The following is a 19,336-nucleotide window of genomic DNA, read 5'->3' as shown; positions in this document are numbered from 1 at the left end:
TGAATGAGAGACTATACAGTGCAATTTCTTGTATAGCTGCACTTCTTCCTTGTCAGTAGATAAAGTAGACATTTAAAGTTACTGGATCTTGCATTGTATGGCCACTGGATTTGCCATTCCTGCTGTTCTGTCCCTCATGGATGTTATCATCATGGTATTAGGCTTTCACCAATGGCAGATATTGTTGATATGATGGGTGATGGAGGGACCTACGCTGGTAACATCTCTCCAAATGTGAGGAAACAACAGTTGAGAACAAGTATGAGGAAGTCATTGCCCTCCCATCAATTACACACATATACGTGGTATGATTGAAAATGAACAATTTGTCTTGCTTCTTTAAAAAATACATTTTTCTATTTAACCTGATTTAACTCTAAAACACCACTCAGATATTTTTAAATATTTAAGAAGATGCTCAAATGGTGCTATAAGCTATAAGTAATTAGTTATAAACTAATTACTTAAGATTTTTTTTTGTTTTATCTCAATGTTTATGATAATATTGATTTCTATAAATTCTGGAATTTGTTTAGGGATAATTAATTTTTAATTTTATTATTTATTTTTCATATTATTTTATGTGTATGGGTATTTTGCCTGCATATATGTTTGTGTACCACTCGAGTGACTGATGTTAGAGGAGGCTAGAAGAGGGTGTCAGATCCCTTGGAACTGGAGTCTCAAATGATTGTAAGTCACCATGTAGGTGGTGGGAGTCAAACTTAGGTCCTCTGGAAGAGCAGCAGTCAGTTCTTTTAACCATTAAGCTATCTCTCCAGCATCATTTTTAAAAACCATTATACCTAGTTAATTGAAAATAATTTCTTGTACTCACCAGAGTCCTTTGTGGTGTCAGCCCTAGTTTCTTTTAAAGAACTTTGTTGATTCTTCGAGGGATGAAGAGGATCTGTTTTGAAGGATTATCTAAGTCAGTGCCAGGGATGCGCCGTATTAGTTCTTCTCTGAGGTTAAGTCTCTCTCTCTCTCTCTCTCTCTCTCTCTCTCTCTGTGTGTGTGTGTGTGTGTGTGTGTGTGTGGGTATTTCAGTATGAATGCTGAAGGACAGACTCAGGTTTGTTTCCCAGAAGCCATCCATTTTCTTTTTTGTGACATTGTCCCTTACTGGCCTGTAACTCACTGATTTGACTCATTGGCTGGCCAGAAAAACCCAGTGATTTGCCTGTTTTACCTTCCCAGCACTGGGATTGCAAGTGTGTAGTACCACGCCTAACTTTACAACAATTATGGAATTGAAGTCAGGTTTTCATGCTTGACCAGAAAGCTCTTTACTGACTAAAATTATGTGTTTAAAGTTACTATCATTTCTTATTTTTAACCAATTCAGTAGGTAGTTTTAATTTACTACCTACTAAGTATATAGCAGATACTCTGCTTGTCATTGAGGATATACCTGTGAGAAAGCAGCTTTATAGAATTTGAGAGGAACCAAACATGTGTACCAGTCCAGAGCAGTGAGAATGTTAGGGTCCCAAGTGAGGGCCTATATCACCAATGTGAGCAAAACTCCTTTGAGGGCATTTCAGGAAGAAGGCTGGTGCCAGGTGGAGTCCTCAAGTGTAGACATAGTTGAAATCAAGAAAGTGTGCTGTAGCAATCATTAGACTCATGTTGAAAAAAGCAGTTTAATTTTAGCAGCACATCACTAGACAATTTTCGTAGGTTGCTGTTTTAGAAATCAAGTTTTATAGGAATAATTTTTGTTTTGTAATTTAATAAGTGCTGTAGGGAATAAGGATTTTATTTTATATATATATACATATATGTATATATATATATATATATCTATAAAACGATATAAGAATTAAAGCTGAAACCCTATAGGTGGAACAACATTATGAACTAACCAGTACCCTGGAGCTCTTGACTCTAGCTGCATATGTATCAAAAGATGGCCTAGTCGGCCATCACTGGAAAGAGAGGCCCATTGGACTTGCAAACTTTATATGCCCCAGTACAGGGGAACGCCAGGGCCAAAAAGTGGGAGTGGATGGGTAGGGAAGTGGGGGGGAGGGTATGGGGGACTTTTGGGATAGCATTGGAAATGTAAATGAGGAAAATACCTAATTTAAAAAAAAAAGAAATAATCAAGTTCATAAAAGTAAAAAAAAAAAAAAAAAGAATTAAAGCTGAGCATGGTGGCATATGCCTTTAGTCCCAGCACTTGGAAGGGAGAGGTAGAGGCAGGCAGATCTCTGAGTTTGAGGCCACCCTGATCTACACAACAAATTCCAGGACAATACAAAGAAACCCTGTCTTGAAAAAACAAAACAGAACCCCACCCCCACCCAACAACAAAAAATAATTACCTAAGCTGTTAGGAAGCTATAGTGCTTTTTTCTTTTTAAGGTTCAAACTCTTTAGGTAACATACCTATTTTATACATTTCAGAACTAGAACTTCAAAGAGCATTGTGTTTGTGATACCATCTTATGGTAGAGTTTTAACAGAAAATTTAAGAAATGTTTATTTATTCAAAACTGTTATTTACATATTAGCACCATACATCATTTTCTCAACAAGCCGTTTTGTAAAACAAATATTTAAAAGGGAGGCCTTGTTTCAATATTATTTTGAATATAATTTTGATCCACATCATCTCTTAGCAGTGTCATAGGGCCCCAGAACCCTTAGATTACCCTTTGATATGTTCATATATAAAATTTCCTATTACTTGAGATTGAGGGCCAGCAATATGACTTAGCAGGCAAAGGCACCTGCTGCTAAACCTGATGACCTAGGTTTGATTCTTCCCACTCAGTGGAAGGAGAGAAATGATTACTGTAAGTTGCCTCCTGATTGCCATTTGATCACCAGTGCACACGCACGCCCATCCACCTACCTAACACCTACACAGAATAAAAATTAATGAAAAGACACACTTTCATTGCTAATAATCGTTAATAATTAATGTAAATTGTATAGTAATTTGTAAAGAAGTTAGAATGCTGTCATTTAACCTATTTACATATGAAGAGATTATTTAATTAAGTTTTGTAAATAAATGTTCTTACCTCTAAGGTAGTAATGGTACTTACTCTTCAAAGTCTTCATGGATTAAATGAAATACTGTATGTTAAATGTTTAGACTTTTTCTTGTTCCATAGAGGATTGCTGCTGTTAGTATATTATTATTATCATGATGTAGAAGGTGCTTTAAAGAATGGCACGAGTAAGGTAAACATTGCACTTTTGATTGCTCAGCCTTTTTATATTTGAAACTTTGCAGTGATACAGGATAACTTTGCTGCTCCTGATTTGCCTTTGCTGACATGTTTGATACAAGACCAAGAAGAGGTTGAGCCTGATTCCTTGTTTCAACAAAGTGAACTCGAATTTGCACCTTTGAGGTGGGGTGATTCATTTATTTGCCTTCTAAATTTTCTACTCTTGTAGTAAGTTGTTAATAGTATTAATGGTTTCAGGCTAAAGTGGGATTGGGAGTAGAAGTCAGGTATTCTTAGCATATTCTTGTGTCTTAAGTTGGTACAGTATTTTACATGTAGAGATGTACCATGTAACTATAGTTTATTTAGAAATCATGTATGTTTTTGTGTAGCCTTTAGGCAAGCTTTGGTTATCAGTACCTGAATTTCCTATTCTAAATCTCTGTATGCTGCTGCTGTCCTTCCCCTCCATTCTGCAGGAAAGCAGGCATTTATTTTTAAGATATTAATTTGTTTGCACTTTGAGTTTGCTCAGCTATTCTTGAATCAGCCTAGTTAGCTTTCTTTATACTGTGCAAATATCAAGTAAGATTTTTATATTTCAAATTGATGTCTTTTAGAACAATCAAAATGAAAGGACATTTTGTAATTCTTCAGAAACATACTTGGAACTGTCCAAGGCTTTGTTTTCTGTTAAAACCAAAAGAAAACTCTACCTTAAACTCAAAACTCTAGATATTTAGAAAGTAAACGTATAACCCCCCTGTCATTATGTTGTATATTACTTTAGAATCATGGTTGCAAAGTTCTCTGTTTCTTTTGGATTATCGAGGTGATTAAGCTATATTGTATTTTGGGAGTAGATCTATAAGCCCAATAACTGACCAGTAAACTGAGGAATGGAAGTTAGTGAGTGTCAATTCATAGTAGGTAGCATGCATTTAAAATAGCAAGCCTGCCGGGGCATGGTGGCGCATGCCTTTAATCCCAGCACTCGGGAGACAGGCAGGCGAGTTTCTGAGTTCGAGGCAAGCCTGGTCTACAAAGTGAGTTCCAGGACATACAGGGCTACACAGAGAAACCCTGTCTCAAAAAACCAAAAAACCAAAACCAAAAACAAACAAACAAAAACAATCCCCCCCCCCCCCCCAAAAGCAAACCTTATTAAAAGGCAAGCTTTTAAACTTTTTTTATAATGTTGAAATTGATTCTGTTTTAGGAGAATGCAGCGGCAACATCAGGTGGTAGTTTATTTATTGGTTGCAAAATTTTCTTTGTTTAATCTTTAGCTAAAGATTGAAGATTAGAACTTTTAAAAATGCACTTTCAAGTAAGCCTGATTTTAGTGACACCAGGTTTGTATTTTTGTACTAGTATTTAAAAATTAATAATAATAATAATCAGATTATGATGTCCTATATTCATATGTCATGGCCACCAGAAAAGGACACTCAGCAGCCAGAAGGCAACTTGGCTGGTAAAGACCAAGCTTCTACCTCAGCTTTATCTGATATTAGTGATTATTTTTAATTATTAATTAATTAGTTAATACTCAGGAGCTAATTATTTCTTTCTGACTTTGTATTTTCAGAGGAATTCCTGATAAGTCTGAAGATACTGAATGGCTTGCTCGACCATCAGAAGTTAGTGAAGCTTTAATCCAAGCCACCTCAGAAACATCTTCAGACTTAGCTAACAGTTGCTTTAGTATATCTCAGCATCCACTTACAGGTAGCACAACTTTTGGGTCTCAGCGCTCTCTTTTCATGTTTGAACAAGAGAATAATGGAGAAACTGTACCATCTAATGCCCCTGATGAACTGAAAAGCCCGAAGGACTCAGATCATGATGTCCTGTGTTCATATATGTCATGGCTACCAGAAAAGGACACTCAGCAGCCAGAAGGCAACTTGGCTGATAAAGACCAAGTTTCCACCTCAACTTTATCCGATATTAGTGATGAAAGTATAGCTGCTAAAAGAAACAACAGTTTTGGTGTTTCTTGTTCATGTAATCAGTATTGGAACCAGAAAGCCTTACAACAGACTGAAGCATGTCTAGCCAGTAAGGACCATGCTTCCTTCCCATGTAAAATTACTCCTCTTCCTAATAAAGTGCCATACTCTTTTCTGCAATGCATGTTAAAAAGAGGAAAAGGGGCTCCCTTGACCACTGATAATCATCTTGAGAATGTTTGTTTAAGGACTCCAGCAGAAGATGAGATGAGTCTAAAGAATGAGTCTTTGGAGGGTTTTGAAGGAAATGAAGATCTGCAGAAAGAATTATCTCAATTCTTTAAGCAAAAGGAGACTAGAAATACTTGGGCATCTTCTCAGGTGCATACCAGATATCCAGAGATAAAGTATATTGGGACTGTTGCCGTCCCTGATAGTAAAAAACAAGTTGCAGAACCATATATTCTCTACAGAGGACTTGATATCTCTGGTTGTCCTCTTCGGACAGTCAAATCCAACTTGGATGAGACATCAGAACAACTCTATTTTCAAGAGGAAAGAAACCAAAAGGCAGCTCCTACTTTTGGTGAGAAAAATGTTGATGCTACTGAAAATGTAGCCTTTGAGGCAATTATTGCCTCAATTGAGTCTTCCAATCAAGAGAGTCTTATTAGTGAGACTCAAACGGATAACACTGAACTGTTAGCAGATGACAGCGAAGAGAAAGAACCCCTAAAACCAGATATTTCCCTGTTAAATTGTAAGAATGAAATCTCTTTCATCGATGAGCTTAAGTATCTGAAATACCAGTCTACTCCTGGGGTGTTTGAACCAGCAGATTCAAAACCATTGTTGTATAAAGAAGATGATGCTAGCTCCCTATATCTGTATCCAGATTTAAAGTCACCCGTTAATGCTCCTCAGAACATGCTCAGTAGGCCGGTTTCTGTCACTCTAGAGCTTAAGTCATCTTTAAGTGAAAAAGCTTGCAATCAGGCTGTTGGTCTTGAAACACGGTCACCTTCATTTCAATATGGTATAAGCAATCTTGACCTTACAGAGAAGATAGGCTCTTCAAGCATTAGTTTTGCAATGAAAATAGCAACTTCAGAATCTTGGGTTTTAGAAGATTTAAAGCAGCAGACCTTTGAAGAAGTTGCAGATTCCTCAGACTATAAATTGGGTAAGGATGTAAACTGTAGTAACCCCATTAAAGGTCTAATCTGCTGCTGTATGGAACAGCTTATGAGCAAACTTGGCAGCATGTGATGCAAGTCCCACTTTACATTAACACTGATTAATGATGCATCACTGATTATAGTCAGCCAAGAGGTATTCCTGGAAGTTGATGAAGGCCAAGGTGAAATTCCTTGGCCTTGGGGGCTGAGTTAGGCTGTGTGTGTGTGTGTGTGTGTGTGTGTGTGTGTGTGTGTGTGTGTATCTTATAGTTATGCAACATGACTTCTTTTTTTCTTTTCTTTTTTTTTAATAGAGGGCCTGCAGGGGAAGGCTCAATCTGGCGTCCTTACTAGGTGTGGTGATGCGAAGTACTCCAGCCTTTATGAAAACACTGGTGCACACAGTGAAAGAATTGCTGAATTGCAAAGAGAGGTGAGATACAATGAAGTGATCATTATAGAATATAGTCCTTTCTAGTCCTGATTCAGGAAATGTTACTTGTTTTTTTACCTTTCACTGTTTCCCAGACCTGGGGCCTACAAGGCTTAACTGGTAAGTACTTGGAGCTTGCAGATTTAGAGAATTTGCTTGATGATCTTTGTGACAGCTCTTTGTTTTGGCTACTTTACACCATCATCTGAGGAGCGCCATTTTGAAAAGCCTGTAAGTTACTTGACATTTTTTTTTTTATGGATAGGTAAAGGAATATTTTAGTTGAAAAGAAAATTGTAATGAAAGTAAAGAGCTCATTTGTCTTTGATACCAATCTGCCTTACAATGTGGTCTTCATCTCATACCCAGGAATATGATCCCTACCAAGTGTTGACAGAAAGACTCTTTCATAGCCTGTAACACTTCACAAGTTCTTTGGTGTCTTAGGGAAGGGCATCTTTTGGCAGACTAGACTTTTTATCTTTATCTCTCCTCTCCTCTCCTCTCCTCTCCTCTCCTCTCCTCTCCTCTCCTCTCCTCTCCTCTCCTCTCCTCTCCTCTCCTCTCCTCTTTTCATTTTAGTTCTTTGAGACAAGGTCTCTAAGTAGTCCTGGCTTCCCTGGAGTTTGCTGTGTAGACCAGGCTGGCCTTGACTTCAGAGAAATTTTGTGCATCTGCCTCCCAAGTGCTGGGAGTGAAAGCATATACTACCACTGTGTTCAGCCCTCCAGACTTCTATTTTGAGGTATCCTTTTCAGGTTGGGCTAAGCAAGAATATTTGGAATATGTGAAAACAAGACACACTCAAAGTTCTTGAAAGTCTTGACTTAGGGCATTTAAGAAAATGCCAAGCATCGTTGTTTGTCTCGAAAGGAGACTTCAATGCAAAGTCTAAACTAGTCAGTCTTTCTGAAGATACCTAACTGCTTCTTCTCAAATGAGCAACATATTAAGCTTGTATACATTCCCCACCTGTCTGCTTATGCTGCCATTATGGTGTCTGTACTAAAAGTAGTGATTCTAGAGACTTACATAATTTTTTAAAGATCTATTTATTAATATATCTATGTACACTGTAGCTGTCTTCCAGACGCACCAGAAGAGGGCGTCAGATCTCTCATTATGGGTGGTTGTGAGCTACCATGTGGTTGCTGGAATTTGAACTCAGGGCCTACTGAAGAGCAGTCTTAACCACTCTTAATCGTTGAGCCATCTTTCTAGCCCCATATCAATTCTTTATAAGGAAGGCTTCATTTGCTTGGCTCTTTGGACCTCCTTGAGTCCCACCCTTGTTTGTGTGACGTGCCCTTGTTCACGTTTAGAAGCTGATATGGGAAGATAGCAAAGATAACATGGAGAGTTTTCCTTTTATTTATATTTCCTTATATTTATGTGTAAGAAAATTTCATGGGATTAATTTGTTTTCTTCAGCATTCTAGAGTATGCATTGTTTGAATTTTTAATCTGATGAGAGGTTCAGTACCAACAGGTTCATAGGTCACAGCAGTTCACTAGTCCATCCTGCAGATTGGATTATTGTGGATTATTTTGTTCCACAGTTTACAAGGAATACTTGTAGGATCATAATTCACTACAAAAGAATACTACTAGGAAACCTTATTATGTTCTTGAATGCTGTATTAGAGCTCTAGTTTCTTTAGATTCTGTTAACTGTGCTTCTGGATGGTAATCTTTCCAAGTTAGGCCCTTTATGGTATCTTACTTTTTTGTTTGTTTGTTTGTTTCTTTCTTTGCTTTTTGAGACAGGCTTTCTCTGTGTATCCTTGGCTGTCCTGGAACTTACAGAGATCACTTGCCTTTGTCTCCTGAGTACAGGGATTAAATGCATGTGCCACCACTGCCCAACAAGATTTTTTTTTAAATGAACATTATGCTCACCCCCAGTTCAACTTGTATATATCAAAATAGCTCATACATCCCCTATATTGGGCTGATCCTGCTTATTCTGCCTTTTTATAGAAATGTTAGCATTTTTCTAGTTTCTTACACATCTTTTATTCTTTTTTCATTGGCAATTAAAAAAATGGGAATTTCCAGAGGACCCAAGTTTAGTTCCTAACACTGATATCAGGTCACTTACAACCACCTGAAACCAAAGCTCCAAAGGATCATCAGGAACCTCTCTAGCCTCTGAGAGAGCCTGCATCCATGGGACAAACATGCATAGAAATAGATAATCTTCTAAAGTAATGGAAATTAAGAGCTGAAGGCCTAGCTTAGTGATAGAGCATTTGCCTAGCATGCCCAAGGTCTGTTTTTTACCTGGCACCACACATACAGATTTAAAAATTGAAAATTAATCTGAGCATTTTCCTCCTGGTTCCTCTCATTTTCAAATAGTTCTTCAAATCTGTTGATCTACTAAATACTTCTCATCCTTTTAATTCTACATTGTTTTCTCTTCACTTAGCCAACAGGCCACAAAGTTATCCCCATATTCTTTGGTATTACCTGCTATAATAGCTTTTATGTTCAAAGATGTGTTAATAGTACATTTTTATTGAAGTCAAAATTATAATTTTTTTTCTTCTTTTATTTGGAAGCAGTAGAAGAATACTAATTCACTCTCCTGTGTCTACCCATATCTACTTTTATCTCCCTCCCCTCTTCCTTACTCTGCCTTCCTCCCACAAGCTATACTTAAAAGAAACTAAACTTTTAGGAATGAGATTCTTGACTTAAAAATTTTGGGCTTCTCAGTATTTATATTTTGAACTATATCTTTTTGATCTAGAGAACCACTCTGTATTTTAGTCTGTTTTCTAGCATTTCTGTCCACTACTCACTAGGTACCAGCAGCTTCCTGTCTTACCCCTCCTGTTCTCACCATTTATGACAAATAAAACATGTTTCCTGACACTGCTAAATTTCTCTTTGCAAGGGATAGGATTTTCTCAGGCAAGAGCTAGTAGGCTTAGAAAAGCCTTTCAGGAAATAGAGGTAGAATATTAATTCCTACATATGTGTGCCTGCCAACTTCTTGACAGCTGAAAACCCAGTTTTAAAAAAAAAAAAAAAATATATATATATATGTAATGTATGCCTGTAATCCTTATACATGAGATGTGGAGACAGGAGGATCAGGCGTTCAAAGCCAGCCCCAGCTATATAGTGAGGAGTTTGAGGTCAGCCTGGGCTACATGAGATCCTGCTCCAAACATACAAACAAGTACACAAATAAAATCATGTTTATGTGTATCTTTGGATTCTGTCCTGGATTCTGTCCTGAAAGGGCATGACTAGACTAATCCTTTATAAGGTTAATATAAGGTTATATATATATATATATATATATATGGTTATATATATATACACACACACACATACATACACACACAGACATATACATAATATGTGTGTGTGTGTGTATATATGTGTGTGTGTGTACATATATATATGGTTATACTATAATAAGGCTATATGTTTTTACCTAAGTGTCTTATAAACTTAGTGGAGATTTATATGCATTTATATGCATTTATGCTTTAATGCCATCAGTTACTTATATGTGCTATTCTCTAAGCCAGCATTGTAAACCACAGAACTATTGGTGCTGTCTTTTTTGTTTTGTTTTGTTTTGTTTTTTGGTTTTTGTTTTTTTGTTTTTTTGAGACAGGGTTTCTCTGTATAGCCCTGGCTGTCCTGGAACTCGCTTTGTAGACCAGGCTGGCCTTGAACTCAGAAATCCACCTGCCTCTACCTCCCAAGTGCTGGGATTAAAGGCGTGTGCCACCACACCCAGCTATTGGTGCTGTCTTAACCAAACAAAATATGATCGGTATATGAATTCAAATGGCTTGAGAACATGAATCTCATTCTGTTACTAGACTGGCCCAGGTCTTACTGGTCTTACTGGTCTCAGTAAACGTCTTCCTTCTGAGATTTCAGTGGGGTATACCACCACACCTGGGAGGAACAGAATCATAAGTAACTGATAAAACTCCTCAGTGTGTTGTGCTGAGATGGGTGCTGAGATCGGTGAAGAACGGTTGTTGCTCTTTTTAAAGATTTACTTTATTTTTATGTATGTGAATGTTTTGCCTGCATGTATCTGCGCACCACATGCTTGTAGTAGTACATTTGGAAACTAGAAGAAGGCATTGGATTCTCAAGGACTGGAGTCAGACTCTTCTGAGCTGCCATATGGTGGTTAGGAATTAAACTCAGGAAGAGTAGCCAGTAATCTTACCTGCTGCAAATCTCTCCTTTCCCAACTTGTTCTTAGAGAAGACCTGGGTTCTATTTCTAGTGTCCACATGGTGGGTCATAATCATCTGTAACTCTAGTTCCAGGGGATCCAACAACTTTCTCTAAACTCTGTACCAAGTGCACATACATATATGCAGGCAAAACACTCATACGTGTAAAATGAAATTAAGTAAAAAAAATTATTAAACCTCTTGTGTTCATTTTTATGACGAGGTTTGTTTTTTAGCCAACCAAGTGTCAAATTAATAGAATTTTTTTCTCCTTCATTTCTCATTTCATAGGTAGATTGCTCTAATCTGAGCATTAGCCAGGCTTCTCCATCTTCATTGCCTTCATTTGTTCCTCAAGAACCAACCAGTGAGTCGGAATACCATTCCTCCAATCTCAGAATGTTGAGGGTATCTCCCGACACTCTGCTAACAACGCATACACATTCAGCAGGTATGTAGAAAATGGAGGCATTATCTATCCTCTGTGTATCTAGGTCATGATTATTGTCTTACCATGCCTTTCTAGCAGTTGGATGGATTAAAGGATGCCCAGATGTCTTATTTTGTGTTTTTATTACTGTGATAATACCATGGCCAAAATCAACCTAGGGAGAAAAGGGCTTATTTCATCTAAATAACTTTATAACTGAGGGAAGTCAGGGCAGGAACTCAATGAAACTGGAGGCAGGAACCTTGGAGGAATGCTGCTTATTGCCTTGCTCCTCCTGGCTTGCTGACTTTTTTCTTACATATCCCAGGACCACTTGGTCAGGCGGTAGCACCATCCACAGCGGGAGGGTCCTTTCTTCCCACATCAATCCTTAATCAAGAAAATGCCTCACAGCTTGCCTGTAGGCTGACTTTATGGAGGCATTTTCTTAATTGAGGTTTCCTTCTTTCAGATGAATGTAGCTTGTGTTAAGTTGACAAAAAAAAATTAACCAACACACCGGATAATTGTTAAAGCAGTATCTACACATACCTGAAAGGGTAGCTGAGGAAGAGATTTGAATTAAGTGGATGGAATATGGAAGATCTGTCTCACCATTGTGAGTTTGTCCAGTTGGTTGAGACCTGGATTGAACAAAAAGGCCCCACTGAGACACCTTTTACCTGCCCTAGAGCACAGAACTCCAGGTTATTTGGCCTTTAGGCAGTTTCCCTGCCTTTGCTCTTAGACTGAATTATATTGTTGGCATAATTGATTTTGGGGTTTTGGAGTGTGAGCCAAGCTATACCATCTGGTTCTTTAGGCAAACATCATAGGATCAATTTCTCCAATTTCTTCAGATAATTACCTGCCTGGGCTGGTGAGATGGCTCAGTGGTTAAGAGCACCGACTGCTCTTCTGAAGGTCCTGAGTTCAAATCCCAGCAACCACATGGTGGCTCACAACCATCCGTAACAAGATCTGAAGCCCTCTTCTGGAGTGTCTGAAGACAGCTACAGTGTACTCACATAAAATAAAATAAATCTAAAAAAAAAAAAAAAAAAAAGAAAATTACCTGCTAATCTTTATTTAGTCATTTCCATTTAGTTTTCCCTTCAATATAAATTCTAAGTTTTCTTTTCTTTTTTTTTCCCTCTTCCTTTTTTCCTCTTTTCTTTTTGAGATAAGGACCTCACTATGTAGTGCTCGCTGTCCTGGAACTCAATGTGTAGACCAGGCTGGCCTTGAACTCACAGAGGTCTGCCTGCCTCTGCCTTGAGATTAGGTGAGTACCACCATGCCTGGCAAATTCTAAGTTTCCAGTAGGCCACTCTCAATCTGCTTCTACTACTCACCACCTTCCTCAGTAAATAATATGCTTTCCTTCTCAAAATGATCTCCTGTGCTCTTTTGTACAAGATTATTTGCATTCATACTTCTCTTGAGCTCAATTACTTTTGCCTTGCAATTATGAAAAATGTTTTTTTTTTTTTTTGAGAAGATGGGGATTCATATAGTCAGAATGATTGTGTCCACTGAAATTTTCTCTTTGGAATTCTTACTCAGAGTGATGGCATTAGGAAGTATAGAGCCTTTGGGTGGTCACAAGAACTCTAGTGACAAACTAAGGACCTTGGAGTGATCCCTTGTCACTCTGCCCACATGAACACAGTACAGTGGCATCTTCTGTTTCTAAGAAGCCCTTGCCAAGTGCTTTATCTACAGGCACCTTCATGTAAGGTGTTCTTCCTCCTTCCTTTGTGAAAATAGGCATGCATTCTAAGTCCTTGTATGTTGGGCCAGAAAGGCCTCCTTAAGTGTTCACATAGATGATACCACTAAACTAGATCTTTGGAAGAAAATATATTCAGAAGCCTTTTTTTTTTTTTTTTTTGGCCAGGCTGACTGGTGAGATTCTGGTTGTTGATCTAGTTGTCTTTGTCTCTTCAGTGCATGTGGACTTCAGATGATAATTCTTGAGTGTTGGTCTTCTCTTTCTATTATGGGTTCTAGGAATTAAACTCATGTTACCAGGCTTTTATGGCAAGCAATCTTAACCTGCTCAACCAACTCACTAAGTCTTATTTTTTAAGCATTTGATCATATTACTTGTGCACAGGAGGGCTTTGATTTTCTTTTCTGTTTGCATATCTTGTATTTCTTTTGTCTTATTGTTGTAGATAAGACTTACTATATTTAATATGAGTGGAGAAGGAAAATACTCTTAGATTTTCAGTTATTTCCCATTTAGGAATATGTTGACTTATGTGTAGCCTTTATTATATTGAGATATATTTCTTCTGTTTCTAATTCTTCAGGACTTTTATCTTAGAGGGTGTTGGACTTTGTCAATGGTATTTTCTATATCTGTTGAGGTGATTGTGTGATTTCTGTCAGAGTTTATTAATGTCGTATGTTGTGCTTATTGACTTATATGTCAAATCATTCTTACATTCCTGGAATTAAGCTAACTTGGTCATTCATGGTAAATTATCCTTATAATGTATTATAATGTTGAATTTAGTTTGAAGTATTTTACTGAGATTTTAAGCATTTGTGTTCTTCTGGTGTACAGACCTATTATTTTCTTTTTGTGAGTTCTTGTCTAGCATTGGTATCAGAGTAATACTGACTTCATAAAATGAATTTGGTAGTATTCCTTTTGTATCCTATTATATAGAATAGTTTGGGGACCATTGGTAGTTCTTCTTTAAAGACCTGGTAGGGGCTAAAGAGATGACTTAATGTTTAAAGAGCACTGGCCATTCTTCTAGAGGACCTTGGTTTGATTCCCAGCATCACATGGCAGCTAACAACATCTACAATTCCAATTCAAGCCAGTTTACACCTTTCTTTGGTCTCTGCAGGTATTGCATGCATTTGGTGCACAGACATATTCAGACAAAACACCCATATACATAAAGATAAATAATATTAAAAGAAAAGTTCTAGTGTAGAGCCAGAGGGTTGGCTCAGTGGGAAAAGCACTTGCTGTTGGGCATTTGATTCCTGTGAAAGGAGAACTGACTTTTGAATGTTGTCTTCTGACCTCTAAGGCACAACATAGTACACTGGTGTCTTAGTCACTGTTCTATTGCTGTGAAGAGACACTATGACCAGGGTAAGTCTTAACAAAAGGAAGCATTTAACTGGGGGATTGCTTTTAGTTTCTGGGGCTTAGTTCATTATCATCATGATGGGGAACATGGCAACACACAAAGGTTGGAGTAGTAGCTGACTTTTAGATTCTGATCCACAGGCAGAGAGAGAACCTGGGCCAGGCATGGGCTTTTGAAAACTAAAATCCCACCCCCAGTAACACAGTTGCTCCAACAAGGCCACACCTCCTGATCCTTCTAATCCTATCAAAAAGTTCCACTCCCTGGTGACTAAGAATTCTAATATATGAGCATATGAGGGCCAATCTTATCACCACAACTCCTATTTGTGTACACACATACACTAAGTAAAATTAAGTATTAAAAAAAAGAGGTCTGATAGTCTGGGTGGTGGTGTGTAAGCCTTTAATCCCAGTTTTTGGAGGCAGAGGCAGGTCTGGTCTACAGAGAGAGTCCCAGGACAGCCAGAGCTACATAGAGAAACCTTGCCTTGAAAAACCAAGGGAAAAAAAAAGTCAGATAAAATTCAGCAGACATGGCACCATTTGGGCCTGGACATTTTTAGGTGACTTTGTGAAAAAAAAACAAAAAAAAAACAAAAAAAAACAAAAAAAACCCCAAAAAACCCAAACTTCAGACTCATTGCTTGTTGTAGATAGGTTTAAGTTATTTATATCTTGGTTTAGTTTTTATAGTTCATGTCTAGTGGTTTGAATGAAAATGGCCCCTCATAGACTCATTTATTTGAATACCTGGCCTCCAGTTTGTGGAACTGTTTGGGAATTGAGTGATGTGTCTTTGTTGGTGGCAGTGTGTTGCCATGAGTGGGCTTTTAGGTTTGAAAAGTTCATACTATTCCCAGTGAGCGCTCTCTCTGCCTAGTGATTGTATTTCAAGATGTAAAAACTTAGCTACTGCTCTAGGGCCATGCCTGCCTGCCACCATGTTCCCTATCAATGATGGTTATAGACTTGCCCTCTTGAAACTGTAAGCCCCGGTTGTAGATTAAAATACTTAATGTAAAGCAAAAATAAAACAAAAAAAAGGTTTCTTTTTAGGTTGCTTTGGTCATGGTGTCCATGATTAAGTTCTTTATTTGAAAGCTCTGACTTTTTAAATGTAGGTATGTGTAGCTTTAAACTTCCTTCTTAGAATGGCTTCATTGTGTCTCACAGGATCTGCTGAGCAGAAGATTGGAGCAGCAGTAGTCTCTTCTGCTTCCTCACAGGAAATAAAGCCTGGGAGTTTTCACCAACAAGAGTTGCCAGATAGGCATCTTAATGAAGAGATTCAGAAAGTGTCACCTGCTCTTAGGACAGCTGGCCAGAAGCCTGAGATGCTACCAGTACAATCTAGTTTTTACTCTAAAGGAATGAAATCTATTTTCTGTCAACATCCTGTGTCACACAGTCATCAAGGCAAAGAGCCTCTAAATGTTTCAGCTGTTTCTGGATCAGCTGATAATAAAGCTTTCTACCAGCAAACATTATCAGACAGTCTACTAACTCAAGACACATTGCCAGTTTCTGTTATTCCTGGCCTAGGTGACCAGAAGACTCCTGTATCATCCGAATTCTCTCTTTCATATTCTCATAGAGGAAAGAACCTGCCCAAAGATGTTGTGAAAGTTTCCACTGATTCTGGATCTGCTCACAAGAAGGCTGACATTCTAACAGCGTCCTCTAGAACCTACCAGTACAAAACGAAACCTGGTTTTAATATTTACCACCAAGAGTTGCCAGACAGTCGTGGACCTATAGGGACTAGAAAGGTTGCATTTGAATCTGGACCAGCTGGCCAGAAGTCTGGGGTTTCTCACCCATATGTTGAGATGCCCAGTGTTTTCTATCAGCAGGGGTTGCCAGATAGGCATTCAGCAAAAAGCCCTACAAAAACCTTTATCCCAGGACCAGCTGACCAGAAGACTGATCTGTCAACAGTACCCCCCACCTCCTCTTCGCATGCAGAGAAGCCTGTTTCCCCCTGCCAGCTAACCTTGTCAGGTAGTCATCTACCTGAAGATGTTGTCAAAGCTTCTTCTGTTTGTAAGTCATCTGATGAGTTATCTGGAATAACAGCTCTAGCCTCTGCTTCCTACTCATCTAAAGGGAGACCCAATATTTCTTATCAGCAGAAATATCCAGACAGCCACCTAACTGAAGAGGCCCAGAAAATCTTGGGTACAACTGGAACAGACCACCAGAACACTGGGGCACCAACAGTAACTCCTAGTTCCTACTTCCCTGGAGAAGAGTCCATTATTTTTTACCAAGCTGGCTTTCCAGGTAACACTCTGTCTGCAATGTCTTTTAAAGTTCCAAGGATTTCTGGATCAACTGAACAGACTAACATAACAACAACAGGATCATCAGGTTCCTACTCAGTTGGAGAGAAGTCCATTATTTTCTACCATCAGGCCTTGCCAGATGGTCATCTTCCTAAAGAAGCTTCTCCTGCACCCGCTGACCTAAACACTGGGGAGCCACCAATGTATTTGGCTTCCTGTTCTGTTGGAGTAAAGCCCATTATTTTCTACCAGCAGCCTATGTCAGATAGTCAGCTAAGTAAAGGTCACAAAGAATCAGCTGTTCCTGGACCAGCTGACCAGAAGACTGCCATACCAACAGTGCATTCTACTTCCCAGTCATATATAGGGAGGCGTACTGTTTCTTACCAGCAAGCGTTTCCAGATCTTAGTGAAGAGGCTTTGAAAGTTCTAGGTGATGCTGGATCCACTGAACAGAAAACTCAAATACCAGTAGTGTCTTCTGCTCCCTTACACAAAGAGGGGCCTGGTGCCTACCAGGAGGATTTGCCAGATCTTACTGAAGAACCTTTGCAAATTTTAGGTGTTTCTGAAGAAGTTTCTTCTAGCTCTTATCAGAGGAAGTTACCAGATCATACTGAAGTATTTTTGAAATCAGTAGGCTCTGGCTCTGCTGATCGGAAGACTGGGGCACAAATTGTCTCCCCAAGTAGAGAGAAGTCCAGTGGTTTTCATCAGCAGGAGTTGCCAAGTACTGGTGGGGATGCACTAGATGCCTTTCATCCCAAACCAGTTGTCCAGAAGGTCAGGAAGGCACAGACGCCTGGGACACCAGCAGGACCTTCTAGTTCCCACTTCCATAAAGAACAACCCAGTGATTATCAAAAGACCTCACCAGGTCGTGATCTAACTGAAAGTTCTTTGAAGGCATCAACTGTTCCAGGACTACATGATCAGAAAAAGAGCCCTGCAGTCTCATCTGGTTTCTGCTTACACAAAGAGAAATACAAGATTTCAGCTTCACCTTTGCTGAATTGCCAGACAGCCGAGTTGCTAACAGTTACTCAGAGGTCCTGTTTACATGGAGAGGATCCTGCCATTTCAACTGTGATCAAACCAGATGACCAAAAGATTCCATTACCAACAACTTTTCATAGCTCCTGTGATCAAAAAGTAAAACCTGTTATTTTTGTTCAAAATCAGTTACGAGATAGAGATCAAAGTGAAGATATTCCGAAGATTTCAACTGTCTCTGAGCCAACTGTTGTAAATACAGTTCTACCAGTACTTCTGTCTGGTTCTTATTCACACAGAGAGAAGTCAGATTCATTTTACCCACAGGAACTGCCAGATAGACATCTAACTGAAGTTGATCTGAAGGTTTCAAGCGGTCTTGGTCAAGCTGACCAGATTTCTGGGTTACCTACAGGTATTCCTGGTACTTATTCACACAGTGAAAAGCACCAGCTTATCTCAGAACATGTCCAAGAGCTGATGGATAACTTGAATTCTTCTGAGTCTTCTTGTCTCAGTGTGGATAGTATGCCTCTAAACTCACAAATTGATGATGGAGTTATCATATGTAAGCCAGAATCTTTAGGTTTTGCCAATGTTGGCTGTGAGGAAATCCAGGATATAGATCATGGTTCCAAAACTCTTAAGGAAATTCAGACTCTCTTGATGGAAGCAGAAAATATGGCACTGAAACGATGCAATTTCTCTGCTCCCTTAGTCCCTTTCAGAGATGTTAACGATGTTTCATTTGTACGATCAAAGAAGGTGGTTTGCTTCAAAGAATCCTCCACAACTGATGTTTGTACCCAGAGGGAGTCATTTGTAGAAGTTCCACACATTGAATATGTACAGAAGGACATTGGCACACAGACGAACCTTAAGTACCAGAGGGGTGTTGGAAATTGGGAATTTATCAGTTCAGCTACCTTTAGAAGTCCTCTACAGGAAGCAGAAGGCACAGCTAGAATGGCATATGATGAAACTTTTAGGCAATATAAAGCTGCCAGGTCTGTAATGAGGTCTGAACCTGAAGGCTGCAGTACAGGCATTGGGAATAAAATGATTATCCCTATGATGACAATCATAAAGAGTGACTCGAGTAGTGATGTAAGTGATGGTTGCTGCTCATGGGACAATAATTTACCAGAGTCTTTGGAATCTGTTTCTGATGTTTTTCTAAACTTCTTTCCATATACTTCACCCAAGACAAGCATAACAGATAGCCGAGAAGAGGAGTGGTTGTCAGAGAGCGAGGACGGCTATGGTAGTACAGATTCATTGGCTGCACATGTGAAGTACCTTCTGCAGTGTGAAACTTCACTGAATCAAGCCAAACAGATACTTAAAAATGCAGAGGAAGAGGAATATCGGGTCCGAACCCAAGGTAAGGACTCACTGACATAATAGGCACAGCCAGGCTTGTGAACATTACAGCTTAGCAGTTTAAAGTGAGACATTCGGAGTTCTGCATTTGTTTTCTTAGAAAACTGTAGGATGATTATATTTTCTATGTACAATCTGGAAAATAAGAAC

The 19,336-nt window shown here is 38.8% G+C and overlaps 1 protein-coding gene across 6 annotated transcripts in view; it reads left to right on the top strand.

The window, feature by feature from the left end:
• The window catches only part of LOC110295677 (ALMS1 centrosome and basal body associated protein), a 108,773-nt gene that overhangs the window by 21,963 nt on the left and 67,474 nt on the right, over window positions 1-19,336 (top strand). For 3 of the 6 annotated variants that reach the window (XR_015047609.1, XM_085840464.1, XM_085840463.1), the window contains exons 4-8: window positions 3,251-3,371; window positions 4,780-6,326; window positions 6,636-6,754; window positions 11,266-11,425; window positions 15,699-19,187. Coding sequence is in view for 5 of the 6 variants with exons in the window: in XM_085840464.1 (XP_085696590.1) it covers window positions 3,251-3,371; window positions 4,780-6,326; window positions 6,636-6,754; window positions 11,266-11,425; window positions 15,699-19,187 (5,436 nt within the window). In the remaining variant the exon portion in view is untranslated. The remainder of the gene's footprint in view (window positions 1-3,250; window positions 3,372-4,779; window positions 6,327-6,635; window positions 6,755-11,265; window positions 11,426-15,698; window positions 19,188-19,336) is intronic. The other 3 variants (XM_085840466.1, XM_085840467.1, XM_085840468.1) reach the window with 3 other exon arrangements.

Source organism: Mus caroli, unplaced genomic scaffold, assembly GCF_978045245.1.
Source record: "Mus caroli unplaced genomic scaffold, Mus_caroli_1 scaffold_7, whole genome shotgun sequence".
In the NCBI taxonomy this organism is placed as follows: Eukaryota; Metazoa; Chordata; class Mammalia; order Rodentia; family Muridae; genus Mus; species Mus caroli.
Note: the sequence above shows the minus strand (reverse complement) of the source record. Positions and strands in the feature narration are given on the sequence as shown.